At 51.6% G+C, this 17,115-nt stretch overlaps 4 protein-coding genes across 4 annotated transcripts; 2 read left to right on the top strand and 2 right to left on the bottom strand.

Annotated features, from left to right (window-relative positions):
• Positions 1-2,897: 2,897 nt before the first annotated feature.
• N0V89_000151 (uncharacterized protein) lies at positions 2,898-4,857 on the bottom strand (the record flags this gene model as incomplete). The annotated part of the gene is made up of 4 exons (XM_056208976.1): positions 2,898-3,638; positions 3,722-3,911; positions 4,055-4,227; positions 4,303-4,857. 4 exons carry the CDS (start codon positions 4,855-4,857, stop codon positions 2,898-2,900), a joined length of 1,659 nt encoding a protein of 552 aa, XP_056075798.1.
• A 2,276-nt stretch (positions 4,858-7,133) lies between these two features.
• On the bottom strand, positions 7,134-9,896 carry N0V89_000150 (uncharacterized protein; the record flags this gene model as incomplete). Its single annotated transcript, XM_056208975.1, has 3 exons — positions 7,134-7,166; positions 7,222-9,574; positions 9,628-9,896. The coding sequence occupies 3 exons, from the start codon at positions 9,894-9,896 to the stop codon at positions 7,134-7,136; spliced, it is 2,655 nt and encodes an 884-aa protein (XP_056075797.1).
• Positions 9,897-10,630: 734 nt separating this feature from the next.
• Positions 10,631-12,122, top strand: LIS1 (Lissencephaly-1; the record flags this gene model as incomplete). The annotated part of the gene is made up of 3 exons (XM_056208974.1): positions 10,631-10,668; positions 10,723-10,888; positions 10,938-12,122. The coding sequence occupies 3 exons, from the start codon at positions 10,631-10,633 to the stop codon at positions 12,120-12,122; spliced, it is 1,389 nt and encodes a 462-aa protein (XP_056075796.1).
• Positions 12,123-12,662: 540 nt separating this feature from the next.
• Positions 12,663-14,689, top strand: TFB1 (RNA polymerase II transcription factor B subunit 1; the record flags this gene model as incomplete). Its single annotated transcript, XM_056208973.1, has 2 exons — positions 12,663-12,792; positions 12,852-14,689. 2 exons carry the CDS (start codon positions 12,663-12,665, stop codon positions 14,687-14,689), a joined length of 1,968 nt encoding a protein of 655 aa, XP_056075795.1.
• Between the last annotated feature and the right edge of the window lie 2,426 nt (positions 14,690-17,115).

Here is a 17,115-nt window from a genome sequence, read left to right as displayed (position 1 = left end):
CATTCTTCAGGTCTACCAGACGGAAAACCCGCGCATCAAAACCTCGGAGATCTGAACAAGCCTTTCGTCCAGAAACGGCTTCATTCGGGAAGCCAGCAACTGGCTCGTCCCTAGAGTATCATCCTCCTGAGCTGGCTTGGGATGCTTCCACTTTACGGACCCTCCAATCCACAACACCTATATGCCTGACGAACGAAGATGAAGGTGCATCGAATGCCTACCCGACCACCTTAGATGAAGGCAATGCTAGCGAGCCATCTATGCCATGTCCGGATATCTGTACACAGGTCACAGTCTCGGATGATGAAAAGCATGCCTGCTCGACGAGCAATCCTGCATGTGGCCGCAGCGAGGACGATCTGTCCATCATGTCGCGATCTAGTGTGAGATCGCGGCTGAAAAGCATACTGAGGAAGAACAGCTATAGCTCTTCACTAGCATCAGACGTGATGAGTATGTTGCGAAGGAAATATTCCACGAGTACCCTTTCCACGATGAGTCACGACTCAGTTCCCTTCATCCCGCAAATTTCCAAGCAATGTTATCCACCGGACTATACAGCTCGAGCGCGGCTGACGATAGACGAACATGACGATAAACTCGCCGTGATCAATAATGCATTGATCAATCGATGCTGCTCGATAAATTCGACTTGCATGCACCGACAAATACGCGACCTAGTGCTGGAACGGAAGCACCCTCAATCCCTCGAACTGGCTCAAATCGACTCTCAGGTCATTGACCATGAGACCTTGTGTTTCATTGCTTATTCAGGCGCTTGTGCAGGTCTAGTCCGCACTCTTGCTGAACTCTCGGCTACCACAATCCACCAAATCGATAGGGACGGCCAGAACTTCATGTTTCACCTCTATCCTTCAGGGTTTGAAGGAATGTCCTGCGCATGTACGCACTCAACACGCCCGCCGGCGCACGTGTGTACCTGTCGTCTTGGGCAATTGAGCGGTGCACCTCATCTGTCCAGCCTGGACTGTCTTTTTGCGTATTTGGAGGGGGAGAATTTCAATTTCGAACATATCGATCATGAAGGGCGAAGCTTTCTTACTTACATCTGCGCTTGTCCTGCCTTCAACATCAACTGGTTGCTGGCGAGCATCGTGAGAAGTGAAGCGTGGGCGCATCGGATACAGAGTCTTTCTAGGTTGAGAGATGCTTCAGGTTGTTTTCTCATAGACTATCTATCTCTTCACCCAGATTTCGAACACTTCGACGAAGCGACATTGCAATACTTCCAGCCACCATTCAAAAGCGGGCTGTGGAACTCTCTACCTTCCAGGCCATCGTCATCTGGCATCGAAAAGCATAGGCTGCTCGTGGGCGAGAACCAAGATGGAGCAAATCCATTCCACTATAACCACACCGGTTGGATGATGCCGTTTGTTTATCAGACTCAACTTGGCCCCGGAAGTCACCGGAATGACTGGAATGCTTATGACTGCTTTGGCCTGACTCCACTGACGGGCTACCTGGATCGCGCATTCAGAGAGGGGACAAGAGACTCGATCGTGGTCTCCAATGTCAGCCAGCTTGTTGCCATGGGCGCAAATATACATGCTCGCACACGGACTGGTGAAACTATCCTCCACTTGGTTACAAAAAGAGCCAGGCCAGAATTAGTCTCCTTGGCGATCTCGCTAGGTGTGGAGATTGGTATCGTTGACAGGCAAGGATTCAGTGCCCTCGACTATGCCGCCAGGATCTTCAATTATTCTCTAGGCAAGCGCAAACCTCCACAGGCGACCGGTCTGGCCGCGAAGTCTGTGACTCGATTACTTGACAAAGTTTATCCAAGCACTAATCCGGAGATTAGAACATATGAATTTCTTCCGCGCGAATGGATCGTGGTCACCACGAGAACTCGCTAGATTTGCATGGTCGACATCCGTGCCCTCTCACAAGTCTGCAGTAATGCTACTTGCCCACGGTGCCCGCCAGTCAGGTGTTTCCGATCACAGCGTACGCCGCACCATCACACAATTTCAAAAAGTACCTCTAGCTCTGCCATTACACTTCGAAGTTTCAAGGGCTGCTATCTTGAGAGAGGAGGAACATACAGGACCAGTTGCACTTGAAGAAGAACACTGAGCAAGTGCAACGGCGCTCATCACAGACAGAGATGAATAGAGGCATAGGCACCCGATATACCTATCAATGAATCTTTCTAATGAATCACCAGTGATGCCCGCACGAACTAGAGCATAAAAAGTCCCTGTGGATGTCGCCCCAAATGTGAGCCTTGCTTGCCTATGCCTTTGCATTAGACCTGTACATTAAGAGTCCGATTTCGCTATCCCACAATGTTCCTTGCTTGCATAAAGGGCCCTAGCTCTACATAATTAGGTATATAGGCATGGGAATGAACACCAGAAATACTTGCAGGAACTTACCTAGGGTGTGTGTCAAGCTTTAGTACACTTTCAAGGTCACGAACCGTTGGTCTCACCTCTATTCTGGGCCAACAATCTACCATCCCCTCGAGTTAACAGGAGATAGTCATACCGGTTATAATTCTTCCAGCTCTACTACCCCCCAGACACTCCTTCCACCCATAGGATCGAAATACAGGATCATCCCATCTGAATGGATTGATTTTTCTGATTCGCACAGTGTCCTTGTGCCTTGCCGCGCTCAGAGTGATCTTGGAACTGGTTTTGTACCTATGTTAGTATTCTCTCAAGTTTGAACATTAAATCGACCCGATGAGGCGCTATGCTGCCAGATTTCTGAAATATGAATTTGTAGCAGGTCTTCAAGCCTTGCGTGATTAACACGCGACAGCTATATTCACAGCTATCCTATAATACAATGCCTTCTATATATTGGTAGGGTGGTTAACCTTGTTCTACTTAACTCCATATTAAGATCAAGGGCCTAGTAAATCATGGACGTCCATGTAAGAGATTTCCTGGTACATCATCCGTACTCCCAGAATGTACGACCGGCATGCTCAACCTTGCAATTGCCCTCTCGTATATGTTCAAAAGCTTCTGGTCTTTCTGCAAATTGTCGACGATCTGCTGGACACTGTTGCTGTACAGCTCGTCACGTTCCCGCGTGACCTTTCCGAGCGCTTTCTTCAAGCGCACCAACTTGGTTTTCTCGCGTAACAGCTCGTTGCGCTTTCGTTGGCGATCCGCCTTCAGCTGCTTTTCTCGCGTGCCGGTTGCCGGCCGGATCTGCGCGGTGAGCGCTGCGACTTGGCCGCGGACGGTCACGATGTGCCCTTCTTGGCGGGTCACATCGCTTTGTGCTTGGGCAATCTCACGAGTCAGACGGGTTTTTTCCTGGTTTTGCTGTGCGGCGTAGCGATTGATCTGTGCCTGTGTACCTGTGGTCTCTTTGTGCTTCAGATTCTTGAGCATCCCTTGGTATTTTGTTAAAGTGGCAACGACCTGAGGCCTGGTGTGATCGATGCGTGCTTGGAGCCATTTCTTGCCGTCTGTTCCGATATCAGCAACTCGATCGCGCATGTAAGTGCGCCAGGCTTTAGCGAGATTGGTCTGTAGGTTTGTGCCCGTAAGATGTTGAACGTTCTGAAGCTCGATTTCGACATTTGTAATGGCCTCATTCATGCGGGACTTGACTTGAGGATCGGACATGTAGCGATAGACTGCCACGACCTGTAGGAAGGGTACGTTAGCTTGTTTGTTGGAGTTGTGTGTGGTTAAAGAGGGAGATATGAGGTATAGGGATGAGCACGTACTCCCCTAAGTGCACTCATGTAGGCTGATGATGGTAGTTGACCCTTCATAGCGGCTGTTACCGCGTCGTTGTATGTCGTCAGCGCCATAGGGGCTTCGCCCTTCCACATACGCATTTTGAAGCTGTTGATGGAGTCCTCGCACATGACGAAGTCGTGGAGATTATTATCGGAACCTAGAGCTTCGAAAATTCTACAAAGTGTGGGCATAAAGTTAGTGTATTTCCTATACATGGGAGAGGCATCTTAATCAGATCTCTCAGGCAGATAGTGAATACGAAAGGCTGAACCATTTCGACAAAAGAAGCGCCTAATTCGTATCCTGTGCTCACTTACAGATCGTTCAAGGAATTCCGAGTTGTCATTCCTTCCGTATAGTAGTGCGGTTTGTGCGGCCGCGAAGTGACTGTGTTTGCGGGTAATGCCTTGTGCCAACGGTTCTTGAAAAATGTAACAAGAGACTTGTCTTTGCTCGTAACATCTTTTATGAACAACGCAATCGATTGTAGCTATTTCATCTTGTCAGCTCCGTATATCTGCCTCCATCTTCCCAACGCAGTCTTCAAAAGTCGAACCGGACTCACCTCAACAATATGCTCGGTAACATAATCGACCATTTCCTGCGCAGTGGGTATGCGTTTGATGTTCTTCACCGCTGCATCTTCCATTTTATTTGACTTGTAAGTGAAGACATTCCTGTCTACAGCTGGAGAGTTAAACAGTTGTGGTGCAGAAGGATAATCGAGGTTCGTCATGGTGAAGACATTCCCTTTCGCAAATGTTACTGGATACGTGCGGATATCTCGCTTTTCATTCTGGTGCTCGTGACCATTGGGATCGCTTGGTGACGCTGTTGGGGTTGCCATTGGGGCTTCTGTTATCATAGCCATGGCTTCTACGTTGACATCGCGAACTGCGAGTGCCTCATTTTCTTCTCCACATTCCACGAAGAGACCACAGACATCGAATGCCGTTGTCTGGTATGGGACCCGTATCATTGGCCATTTGTTTTTGGCTTGAGTTGGCGTTGCAGTGTGCTTTGACGCCGACTTGCTAACTGTAGGTTCTGGTTTCGGCTTCGATGGAGTTGGTTTGGGCTTCGGCTTCAATGTTGGTCTGGGCTTCGGTCTTGCAGGCATGGGCTTGGGCTTGGGCTTAGGCTTAGGCTTAGGCCTGGATTTTGGCCTCTTCTGAACTGAAGCTGGCCTTGGTCCCGTTCTTGATCTTCCGGGCTGGCGATTTTCAAGGGATACATATTCACCTACGTGGACGGTGGAAGCGGGATCATCCAAGGAAAGACTTTCGGGACTGGATCATTGGTCAGCGTATAAATGCAGAAGAAGACACGAATTAACATACGCCACACGCGGAAGAACAACAGCATGCACAAGGGCTGAAGCAAAGCCCAAAAGAAACAAAAAGTCACGAAAGGATAAAGTGTGCATGGCTCTGGATCAGGATGTAGCAGCAACGACGAATAACCTGCGTAGTTGCGAGAAGTTACACCAAAGAATCGGTAGGAGCGAAAGGTAAAAGTAAAGGAGTGATTAAAGCTGATGTTTAAACCGAATAAAATCAGATGGTTTCTGCCGTTTACGATTCATAGATTCTTATAAGATACGTATGGTCCATGTTTGCGGACACGAAGACATCTGAGGATGCACATGTGAGCTGAGTGTTGGCATTATTGTCGGTGTTCCGAAAATGAACTCTACTTCCAACGGAGGGAAGTGTTTTGATCTTGATGTCCGTCGGCAATACGCCTTCGCAAAGCTGTTGGTACATGATACTCTACTTGGAGAAGGATAAGTAAAACATTTGCCTTTTTTTGCGAACATATTGAGCATTGCTAAGACAGTATTCCACATCTCCGGTAGCACAGCTCTTTCAGATATTACCGCACTTACCCGCTCCCATCTTGCGGCTGAAACCCTGAAGATACTATGCGAAAATCCGAGATCAGCTTGCAAGCATTGCATCAGCAACAACGTACGACTTGCGGACAGCCCCGCAGCTGCACTGTGATGAGTGCCAATTCTAGTGTAAGACGGATGCACAAAGGAGGCGTAAACACAGCTCCCGGAAAAGAAACTCATTGAGATCCGCTCGGGGATGACTTTTGTGGTACGGTAGTGCTTTTATAGGCTAGCGCTATACTGGTACTCTTTCAGCCCCGCTGCCTTGTATTCCGCCCCATGGGAAACCACAATTGGCCGCCGAACACCGTCGTCATCAATAAGGAACCTACACCCTCGAAAAATAGATCAGTCAACGGCGAGTCAGCGAACATTTCTGAACGTACCACCCTTTTTTCTCGCAATACTCGTTGCCCTATAACCACCCAACATGGCGCCCCTAGATGGCCTCGACAACGTCCGTCGAACCCTCGCAGGAGACCTAAGCCGAAAATGGGGTTTCGTTATTTATCGCTGCACTTACGAAGATGATGCGGCATGGGAGAGGTTCATGGTCCATATGAACAAACGCGTGCGGCTCAACCTCGAAGAAGAAGGCAACGGCGAATTGTTCGATCGCTTGGATTGGAGTGTACAAGAAGATCCAACGTTGGAGGGAGCACTGGAGGAGGATGTACGAGCGTAAGCAACTGAAATCGTTTCGCAACATTGCTGGCAGACTGGATCTAGGGAGCTGATCATGTGCACCTTTTAGCCGATTTCTTGAATGGACTACAGCCCACGCCTCAGAAGATGATTGGATGGGCACACCACGATTCCACGCCTGCGTTATGGTTGAGAAAATTCATGTTGATGGTGTGCTGGAGGGGCCGCCTGCTGAAGAATTTGACTCGTGGGGCGAGGGTTTTCTGATGCTGGTGTCTAAGAACGAAGATGAGGACATGACGTTTGTAGGGGCGTCGCTGTTGGTTCCGCGTATTTACACTTTGTTGGAGAACGATGGATGGGACAGCTTTGCTGTAGATCCAGATGAAGGGGAAACAGCTGAATGCCTAACGATGCCGTAGGAAGCATACGAACTTATGAGTTTGACTATCCGTTACTGAAGCTGTCGGTGCATATGGGACTCCTAATTATGATTACGAAAGGATAACTTTCAAAGATTGGGACCGCGCAAGTACAGAACCAAAAACACCATACCGATTAGATGATACTACGCCAGCAAGGCGTCAAGGGGAATCTCATACTCATGCAGACACAGCGAAAACGCAATGCAGACCCGAACAATCCTAAACCAGCATTTATGACCGACCCTGTCCTACCGATACCTCATTACCTACCCCCAACCCTATCCGAACAGAGCCAAAGCTCCGCAAGCCCAGTCAGGAGCCACTAACGCCATAAAATGCACATTAAACGATGCAGAAAGAGCCTTGGTCGTAACCAGAAGGAAGCAAACAAATCGCGTATACAGAAAGTGATGTGATGTTGAAAACGCATCACTGTGGCGGTCTCCCAATGCCTTGTTTAGCCTGACAAACTTGTTAGTAACAGTTCTGAATCGCTGAGGAGCAGCGTCTATCTCACCTTCATCATCTCAATCCTCTGCTTCAAATTCTGCGTCACCTCCGCAGCACGCTTCCAGCTCTCCGCACCAGCAGCTCCTCCACCTCCTATGCGACTAGTGGGTGCATCCGCAGGACTAATGCGACCTCCGCCGCGCGAAGATAGCGATGACTTTCCTGACCGTACGTCTGATTCTGCACGGATGGGACTCAGCTTATCGCTCAGACCACTGCCAGGACGGTCAGAATTTTCCTTACCGTCGCCTGGACTTGCTGGCCCGTTCGCAAAGCGATCTCTCCTGCCGTAAAGACCTTGGCTACCGTATCCAGAGTCGCCGAATCGACCGACACCGACACCGCCACCGTTGGTGTCGGTGTATATTTGATCGGAGAGGTCTCTCGGAGGTGGTGATGTTGCGCGTACTTGTCTACTAAGCTCACGCTTCAGGCGGTCGATTTCTCGGAGTTGGTTCTGTGCAGTTTGCTGCTCGGTGTCTAGGTCCGCACGGGCGCGGACAAGCTGCGTTTCTTTTGCTTTGATGGAAAGTACGTCTCGGGTGTGGTCTTCGATCAGCTGAGCGTTCTGATTTTGCAATTCGTGGACCTGAGAAGTGAGCTTCGTCCTATCACTGCGTAGATCTTCATTCTGCCGCCTGAGCCTCTCAACCTCTGCTCGAAGTTCGTCAAGCTCGGCACGTTCTACGAGACTGACACCAGCTGGAGCTGGAGCAGCTACAGGAGCAGGCTCTGCCTGTGGTTTTCCTAATGGTCGACCAGCTAGTCCTCGTCCGGCGCCGAGACCAAACTTAGGCTGCGCAGGTGGTGGTGCTTCTTCTTCCGGAGGTGGCGATGCCACTTTCCGTGGAGAAGCTGCAGCGGCAGCACCAGGCTTCTTCAATCCACCCAGACGTGAAGGGGCTGCAAGTCCAGACTTAGGCGCTCCAAGCTTTGAAGCACCAGGTCGGGAGGTGGGCTTAGGTGCCAGGGGTGCTGTTGGCTCCTCGGCAGGTGGTGGAGGGGCGGCAGCAGCCGCTGGTGCAGGTTTCTTGACACCGCCTGGTCGCTTTCCTAGAGGCTTTTTACCAGCGGGGGCTGCAGCAGGCTTCGGAGGGGGCGCTGCTTTCGGCTTGTATTTCGCTTTAACTTCGGCTGCATCGTGAAACTCCTTGATCTTAGCCTTTCGTATGTCGTCAAGGCCATCGAGATGAGCATTCATCATGCGATCGCCCATGATCTTCCACAAAGTACCGAAAACCTCGGCTCCAGCATCTCTTTGAACAGCTTGCGATTCAGTCAGTAGTTTTGTTGCTGCTTCTGCAATGGTCTTGACCTCGGCTTGTGAAGGGGCCTCCCTAATGCTCTTCAGGCATCGTACCAGGAATCGTGTCGACTCGAGCTTGACCTGAGGGTTCTTGTGCTTCAGAAATTCCACAACTTCCTCCAGACATTCCGACAAGGAAGAAGAGGCGAACACTGCATCCAAGGCGTTTCCAAGGGCATCGGCAACAGTTTGTTTCTTCTCTTTTAAACGCTCCATCATTGGGTTCATGATTGTAGATCGATATTTGGCAAAACCCCTCTTCAAGCCCTTAGCTAAAAGTTCAGCGCAGTTGGCGGCTGTGATCACGACCATGATGTTGGCATCTTTCATAGATTTCGCGAATGTGCGGACGAGCTCGTCAAATGGTCCGTCAGCAATCCTAGGAACGTCAAGAACTTTGTGCAAGTCATCGAGAGCCTCTTTCCTATCTTTCCATTTGGATGAAGCCATTCGTTCACTGTAGTCCGCTGGGATCTTTGCGATGACGTTGACAGCCTCATACTCTGGTTCCAAATCAATGGCTGCTTCTTCCTCTTCCTCGACTTCCTCCTCGCCACCACCCGGCGCGGCTGCCGCTGCTTCCTTCGCGGCTTGTTGTGAACGCAGTAGTCGCTCCTGCTTTGGCGGCGGCTCATCTTTCACTTTCTCGAACAATTTGTCTAGATCTTGTTGCTGTACAGGCTTCAGATCACCCCAGAACAGGGGCTTCATAGCATCTTTTAGCCATCGGTAGAATTCGACAGTCAGCTCTTGCGCCTTAGCTCGGACGTTCTTGTCTGCATGTCCGTAGATCTTAGGGAGTAACTTCAGGACTGGCTTCGGCTCGACAGTTTTGCAGCCGTATGCGTGGTATATCTGTGTGAGGGCGTCTAGCGTTGCCACAATGGTTTTCGGCACCTTGTGGGATAGTATAGGAAGCAATTCTTCGATGACCGGGTCCGGCTTGTCCGTTTCAATGTACAGCATCAGCGCTTCGAGCGCATTTTGTTTCGCGGCGGGTCTTGTCGAGGGTAGCCCCTTTTCAGCGATTGTCGCAACGGTGATTTGCCGTGTCCTGCGACAATGTGTTAATGCATGGCAAGCCGGATCGCGCAACAGAACGTTTACCTCTGACAACCGGCAGCGCCTGATATTTGGAGGAAGGAGCATAGCGCTTTGAGACCTTCCTGTTGTGCGGCCACGTTTGAGTCGCCAACTACTCCCTTCCAAATGCTTGCATCTTGTATGAACTGACGAACGACAGGGTCTGATTCGCTGGCGGCGAGGTCGAACTCTTTAGTCGCGGCTTCGTAGCCTTCTTTTCTGACTTTCCAGTTCTTATGTACGAAGCGATCGGGAAGCGGAAGCTTGCTGAAATCCTCCTCGGCCTCTGCCATGGCGATGCGTGGATGGTCTCAAGGTGGGGTGTTTGTGCGCTGTCAGGCGGACGAATCAGTTGTGTGGCCCGAGCAAGATGAGGTTTGTTTGTCTGAGGAGTGCAAGACACGATCGCGAGCAACGTGAGGCTCTACGCGATGCCGTGCGATTGCGCAGCCTAGATAGACTTGGAGTAGCGCGTGTAGCGTGTCTGGGAAAAACAAGACCGCGGGGAAAAGGGCAGGCGCAACGGTGGCTTACTGTATAGTGGGGCTGGTTGCACTTGATAAACAATGGCGGTGCGCGTTAGATGCGGTATTGAACGCGGCTAAAATAGCGAGCTCGTGGTGGTGAGGTCTGTAGTGTGTAGTGCGAGTGTAGTGGCTGGTGAAGCAAAAGTTCGTTGTCCCAATGTTGGGCTGCGGCGTCGCCCAGCAACCGAATAGGTGCGCATCATCGCCCACCACCGCCTAAGACACCACATCCATGCTCCACGGTTATCAAAAGCTCCACACACCCGTCGCGCCACCATAAGGGCAACCTACTTACTGTTACACCAGTTACGCCTTCCGCTCGCTTCGAAGCCCGCCGCCTGCGCTCCACCGTCGCTGCATGCTCTCACCGCACTTCTCCCCCGCCAAGACTTCATAAAGCTCCAAAACACCACAGATAACGCTCTCGTCGTCGGGCCCGCCTTTATAGTGTATGGTCGCCGTTAGCGGCGATCCGCCCTGAGCGCCCGATTGCGTCCGCCATGAGTGCGATATTGACAGATCGGCAAGCCGAGGAACTGTGAGTGCACAGCCAACTGAGATTGCGGGCATGTCACTCACATGATGCGCGCAGGAACAAGGCCATAGTGGCATACTTGGGCGTGATAGGCGCCTCCAAAACAGCGGAAGCGTTTCGGGCGGAGGCGAACATATCAGCTAGCTTCGACGATGCCACCCGGAAGAAGTACGAGGGGCTGCTGGAGAAGAAATGGACCAGCGTAGTGCGGCTGCAGAAGAAGGTCGGTAGCCCTTTTCACTAAACACAGGATCCATTGCTGAAACAAATAGGTGCTGGAGCTTGAACAGCGAAATACCAGCCTCCAGGGCGAACTAGACTCCACAACGCCCACCTCGCTCCTCCGCAAGAACCAAGATCCAACGAGCTGGCTACCTCGGGCGCCGGCGCGCCATACTCTTCAGTCACATCGCTCGCCGATAACCTGTGTTGCCTTCCACCCTATCTTCTCTTCTCTCGCTTCTGGCTCGGAGGACACCACTATCAAGATATGGGACTGGGAAATGGGCGAGCTCGAACGGACGGTAAAGGGACATACGAAAGGCGTGCTAGATGTAGATTTCGGCGGGCCGAGGGGAGGAACGCTGCTTGCGTCTTGCTCCAGCGACCTGACCATAAAACTCTGGGATCCGTCCGACGAATACAAGAACATTCGCACACTTCCGGGACACGATCACTCTGTTTCCGCCATCCGATTCATTCCTAGCGGGGCCGCAGGCTCACCTTCGTCCGGCAACCTGCTCGTTTCGGCATCACGAGACAAGACCTTAAGAATATGGGATGTCACAACAGGATACTGTGTCAAGACCATACGAGGGCACGCAGACTGGGTGCGAGATGTCGCTCCAAGTTTCGATGGGCGATGGCTACTCTCCGCGGGTACTGATCAAACCGCGCGTCTGTGGGATGCCAGCTCTGGCGAAGCGAAATGCACATTTCTGGGCCACGAACACGTTATCGAATGCGTTGCGATAGCACCACCGGTCTCGTACGCGAATCTCACCTCGCTCGCAGGTATAAAGAAGCCACCGCCAATCAGCAGCTCCGCCGAATTCGTTGCCACTGGCTCACGAGACAAGACGATAAAAATCTGGGACGGGCGAGGAACACTCATCAAGACGCTTGCCGGTCACGATAATTGGGTTCGCGGACTTGTCTTTCACCCCGGTGGGCAATATCTGCTTTCCGTGAGCGACGACAAGACGATACGCTGCTGGGACCTCAAGCAAGAAGGTCGTTGCGTGAAGACGGTTTCGGACGCACATTCGCACTTTGTCAGCTGCATCCGATGGGCGCCAAACGTCGTCAAGGACGTACCCACAAATGGAGACGCAGCGAACGGAGCCGCAGTGAACGGGATAAACAAGAAGAAAGAGGAAGAAGCTGCTAAAGCCGGGATAAGATGCGTTATAGCGACCGGGAGCGTGGATCTCAATGTTCGAATATTCGCTTCCTGATTTGGGGTCGGCATACAGTCACCCGCCGCGCCGTCCCCTCGATGAGCTTTGTACTTGCGGTACGTCATCTGGTCAGACACTCGATTCTTTGATGCATACTTCTTCACTTGCAACGAAGATATTTTTTTGAACTCTTGGAGACCCCCTAATCTTCTCTTGGTGGACATCTCCGGCCTTTTTCCACGTTGATGACTCTTCACGGATTCATGTATGCATACCCAGTTCGCATTGATTTGCGGCGTCTTCCGTGGAAATGGCGAGCATAGCAGGGCGTTAAAGGGTGGTGGACGGATGATTTATGGGCTTGGCGCATGGAGGATGCTGTGGGTAGAGAGATATCAACGGCTTGATAGATGCAGTCGTTAAATATTCACTTCAGACCAAGTTCATGTTTCTGTGATAAGTAATTGCATCACAGCGCACTGCAGGCAGGCGCGTACTACATAATCCGCACTAAACTGTTCTAAGCTAGTCTCATGAACCCCGGCCTTTGAAGTTGCGCAGCGCGTCACTCGACGTAGCCACTTGCTCTCGTCCACCATGTCAGAAGCCGCCGCGCAGTACAAGAAGAAGGATGGCAAGATTACCATATCAGCAGACAGTCGCACCGTGTCTTGGAAGGCAAACGGTGGAGACCTGGCCGTGGATGTAGAGATTGCAGCCATCACGAGTACGTCGTTACGCATCAAAGAATGGTGTGAGCTGTGCCGTTAACAACCTGCTGTCTAGATCTCCAGCAGACACCAGCGACATCCGCAAAAGCCTCCATAAAGATTGTCGTCCAGCAGCCCGACCAGACGGATAACCATACCTTCACCTTCACATCCGCCGCCGCTCGCGACAACCAACAATCGATAACTGCAGTCTTGCGCAAATGTATAGAAGACGCCAAGGCCAAGGCGGCTGCTCCCATCGCGGCACCGGCTGCTGCGACGCCTACGCCTGTACCGGACAATGGCGGTGCTTCAGCTGCTATGACAATTGCGCAAACGTTAGTAGGCACGCCCAAAGAGGAGGATTCATATGATAATGCGAAGTTATTGGGGGACATTGCGTTACAGCGATCACTCCTGAACTCGAACCCTGCGCTCCGTCATCGTTTCGACCAGGCCCTTCGCGATAAACCCGATACCATATCTATCATACAGTTCTCTAATCAGTTTTGGGCCACAAGGGTGCATTTGTTAAGATCCCATGCCGTTGAGAATACCCAGGGTGCAGGCACATACAACGTCTTGTCCGTAGTGAAGCCCTATCTGGACAAGGAGGGCAAAGTAAAGCTAGACGTGAGCAAAGAACAGATTGTGCTCATTTTCGCCCAACACCCGCTGGTCAAGAAGGTCTACAATGAGAATGTGCCACCATTGTCGGAAGGCGACTTCTGGTCACGGTTCTTCCACAGCCGGCTCCTAAAGAAGTTACGAGGGGAGCGTATCAAAGAAAACATTGATACTGTAGACCCGAAACTGGACAAATATCTCAATTTCAATGAGTCCGCCAACGATGCTCCCCAGCTGCTCGTTCCTTCAGTCCCCCGTTTCCTTGACGTCGAAGGAAATGAACAAAATCATAGCCAACGTCTTGGCAATCGACCGGATCTGAGTATGCGGCCAGCCACAAACGAGAAGGTGCCGATCCTTCGGGTACTGAATCGAATGAGTGAAAAGATGATGGCTGAAGTGCCACCTTCCGATGGTGCTGGTCGTCACGGGCCCGCGGGAATGGATGAAGAGACGTACAACCAACTGCAGCTTCGCGATCTACAGCGCGCAGCCGATGATAATCGCATTGTACTCAAACTTCAGGATCAGAGTCGGTTCTTCTCTGCCGGACAAGGTGTGCACACATCAAGTAGTGCCGCAACATACGCGAAACGCACCCCCGCTCAAGCTTTATCTGTCGTGCAACAAGAGATTCGGAGTATAGGTGCAAGCCAGGCACAGAACGGTGGCATAAACCTACAATTCCTTGCCGGCGTGGAAGACGAGAGCAGCAGTGATGATGAGCCGGACGTCAAAAAGAAGCCCAAGGTTGGGAGTAGATCCTCGCGGGCGGATGCCACTTCCCAGATCGTCAAAGCAATACGGCAACGCCAGCGACACGGAGACGATTATCTCTCTTCCCAAGCTGCCGTGTCTAGCGAACAGGCACGCCAACTCGGTATCTCCGAGTCAGTCCTCGACAACCTAGCCATGGCGCACAACACCACTGTTGAGTTCCTGCACTACTTCTGGGCAGTGTACTACTCGGGCGACGCGGAGCGCGCCAACGAAGTAGCTAAGCTCATCGAGACTCTAGACAAGTCACTCGACAGGATCAAAGCCGTCGCTGACACCGCCGAGGCCGATCGAGCAGCGCAGATCCAGCGGAGACAACGGGACAACGACGAATATACACAACGCACAGGCCGAAAGCGCAAATTCGATCCCAACAGCATTAAAGGTGGATCCAAAGCAGTGCACGGACTGGTGGAACCGCTTGTACGGGCTATCAATGCCGCAAGACAGCAATATCAGACGGTGCTGCAGGAACAGCTAGCCCAGACTCAGAGGCTAAGTGCGTCGTGATGTGCACCAAGCAGCCTCTCAATACTTCAGTTCGGTTGCTTCACTCTACTCGCGACCTTAGTTGGAGTGCGGAGAAGACTCCGGGAGCGTTATTGGGCTAGAACATCTAATCGGTGGGGCGTCCAGTTGGCCATAGCTGAGGAGGAGTCGAGCGTTGTGTCCTGCCCGGGGAGAACATTCTATATTTGCATAGCGAAGGCGTCCGGTTGGCTCTCCTCTTGTAGATACCACATACCACACTGTCATCAATTCTATTTACCCAAAACTTACTGACTCGAGCATCTCGGGAGTGGCTTGGAATTTCCCCCATATTTGGGAAGTGTACAGTATGGAATAAATGGACCCCCCTGCCACAACGTCGGACAGGGTCCGACAAGGTCCCAAGCGAACGCTAGCCTTACACTGTAAGCTGCGTCGACGTCACCGGAAAGGTACCTTGATTAGTACTGCTGACCCTACATAATTGATGTTATTCGTCGGAGGCGGCTCCCGACCCGCGGGCTAGATCCTATATTATGTAGGCTCTGCGGTTCCATGCAGCCGATGATGGGATTCTGCGAAGCGCATGGAAGCACTGGGTCAATGGTGGGCTCAGTGGGGAGGGTGGGCGTCGTTTCGATACGTTTTCGTTTGATTCCCCGAGATGGGGTCATGCGGGTACGGATACTGGGAAGAGAACTTGACTGATGTGGCCCTTGCCGGCTGAGCCGATCTTGGGGGTTTGCGAAGCCATTGGAGGTGTTGGGTTGGATCAGCGGATGTTGCATGGCGTGCTCGTAACTCGCATCGAGGGCCAGCGGCGTCACGATGCATTTGCTCGTTTTCGTTACTCGCGCATAGACGGGGCTAGATGGAGCTGACGTTGACGGGTAGCATCTACTTGGTGTAGTCCCTGCAGTTCCCTGCAGCGGGATGCCGGGAATTTAGAAGCGCATAGGAGGTCATGTTGGGTTAGACTAGTGCTGAGGGCGAGCGAGCTTCGTTGTTTCGATTCATGTTCCCTTTCGTTAGACGGATAAAGTTTGAAGTATGTTCATCGCTGAGGATGTGGCCGCATCGCGTTACGTAAGGTTCACGTATGAACAGTCCGTTAACTTGTGACAGATAAGTACACAGTTCCTATACCACTCAGCATCAAGTAGCGGCCTGTAGGGATAGTACCTACAAGCTAGCACACGAGTTACAGCTTCTGAGTAGTATTTTAGCTTAGAGTATCGCCCGAACTCCTCCACAACCTGCTGAAAAACTGGCTTACTCTATACATTTAATACCATAGTTAGAGCATAATCGAGCTTCGGTACCGTACTTTTCAGCTACAAATTAGCTGTATTGAAGGTACCAAAGTGAGCGAGTCATTCGGTCGGAAACGCGTGTCATTAGTCCTTAATTGGCTAGAATCCAGCGATGAAGGGCGGACTCTTGATTGACCTAGCCCCTGCGGCCTAGGATATTGCGTAGGTGTTTAGGGAGTGTGAACTGCGTTAGTGCTCAGGTATTGACGGACAGGCGGCTCCTTGGCACCAAGCCGACGTCTTTTATGCATTTGTTCGGCCCCGTCATACGGTATCCGGTCATGATCTGCCTACGGCTGCAGTACGGCACATGGCTGGGGTAGCTGGTGGCTGGGGTGATGGGCGTTGTGTTCGAGTGGTACGGGACGGAGAAGCGCACTGCTCCCAGAAATCCCCTCCAATGGGTGCCTGAAAGAACATAGAGGTTGCATTGGGGGGAAGCCCTGGGGACGGATTGAGGAAGAATATGTTCTGGCTTATTGTAATGATCGAATCATAATCCCGCGTGAAACGGGAATGGGCGTACGCGGGCCCAAGTTTCCTGTATCTCGACTCGACTTTCCCTGGTCAGGGAATGGAGCATCTAGGCCAGGTGGAACGAGCGCATGTCCTATGAGCGGACGTCGGATAATGATGCTGCTAGACTATATAAGTTCTCCACTTCATTGCATACATGTCGACTCAGGTCGCCAGGATTAGTTGTGGTGAATGGACGATCTAACATATGTAGCACGCCGACCTGTCCGGGCGTACGGATATAAGTGTCATTGTATGCTCGGTCGGTCACCTCTCCTCGCTTCAGCTTTATGTTCCGGTTCTTTCTTTGCTACCTTTATTGTCGTTGCGACGAACTAAGGTTACGGTTGCTCCCGCAACTACTGTGATCGGCCGGCCCCACTTGCCTCGGCGCCCCTGTCCATGGAACCGGACCTCACTTCATCTCATCTCATCGCAAGCTCATCTATCAGAAATTCAAAGAGGATCTCAAGTACCTCACTTACACCAAATGGCCATTCATTGTCGCTATGAAAGGTTGGCCTTGAGCATTGGCTGCACAGTCGCATGTCCTCGCAAGTAACGATCACAGAACGTCCCTCTCAGAACCAGACAATGCCACAGGAGAATCTTTCTTAG

Source organism: Didymosphaeria variabile (assembly GCF_027946475.1).
Source record: "Didymosphaeria variabile strain IMI 356815 chromosome Unknown scaffold_1, whole genome shotgun sequence".
NCBI classification, from domain to species: Eukaryota; Fungi; Ascomycota; class Dothideomycetes; order Pleosporales; family Didymosphaeriaceae; genus Didymosphaeria; species Didymosphaeria variabile.
Note: the sequence above shows the minus strand (reverse complement) of the source record. Positions and strands in the feature narration are given on the sequence as shown.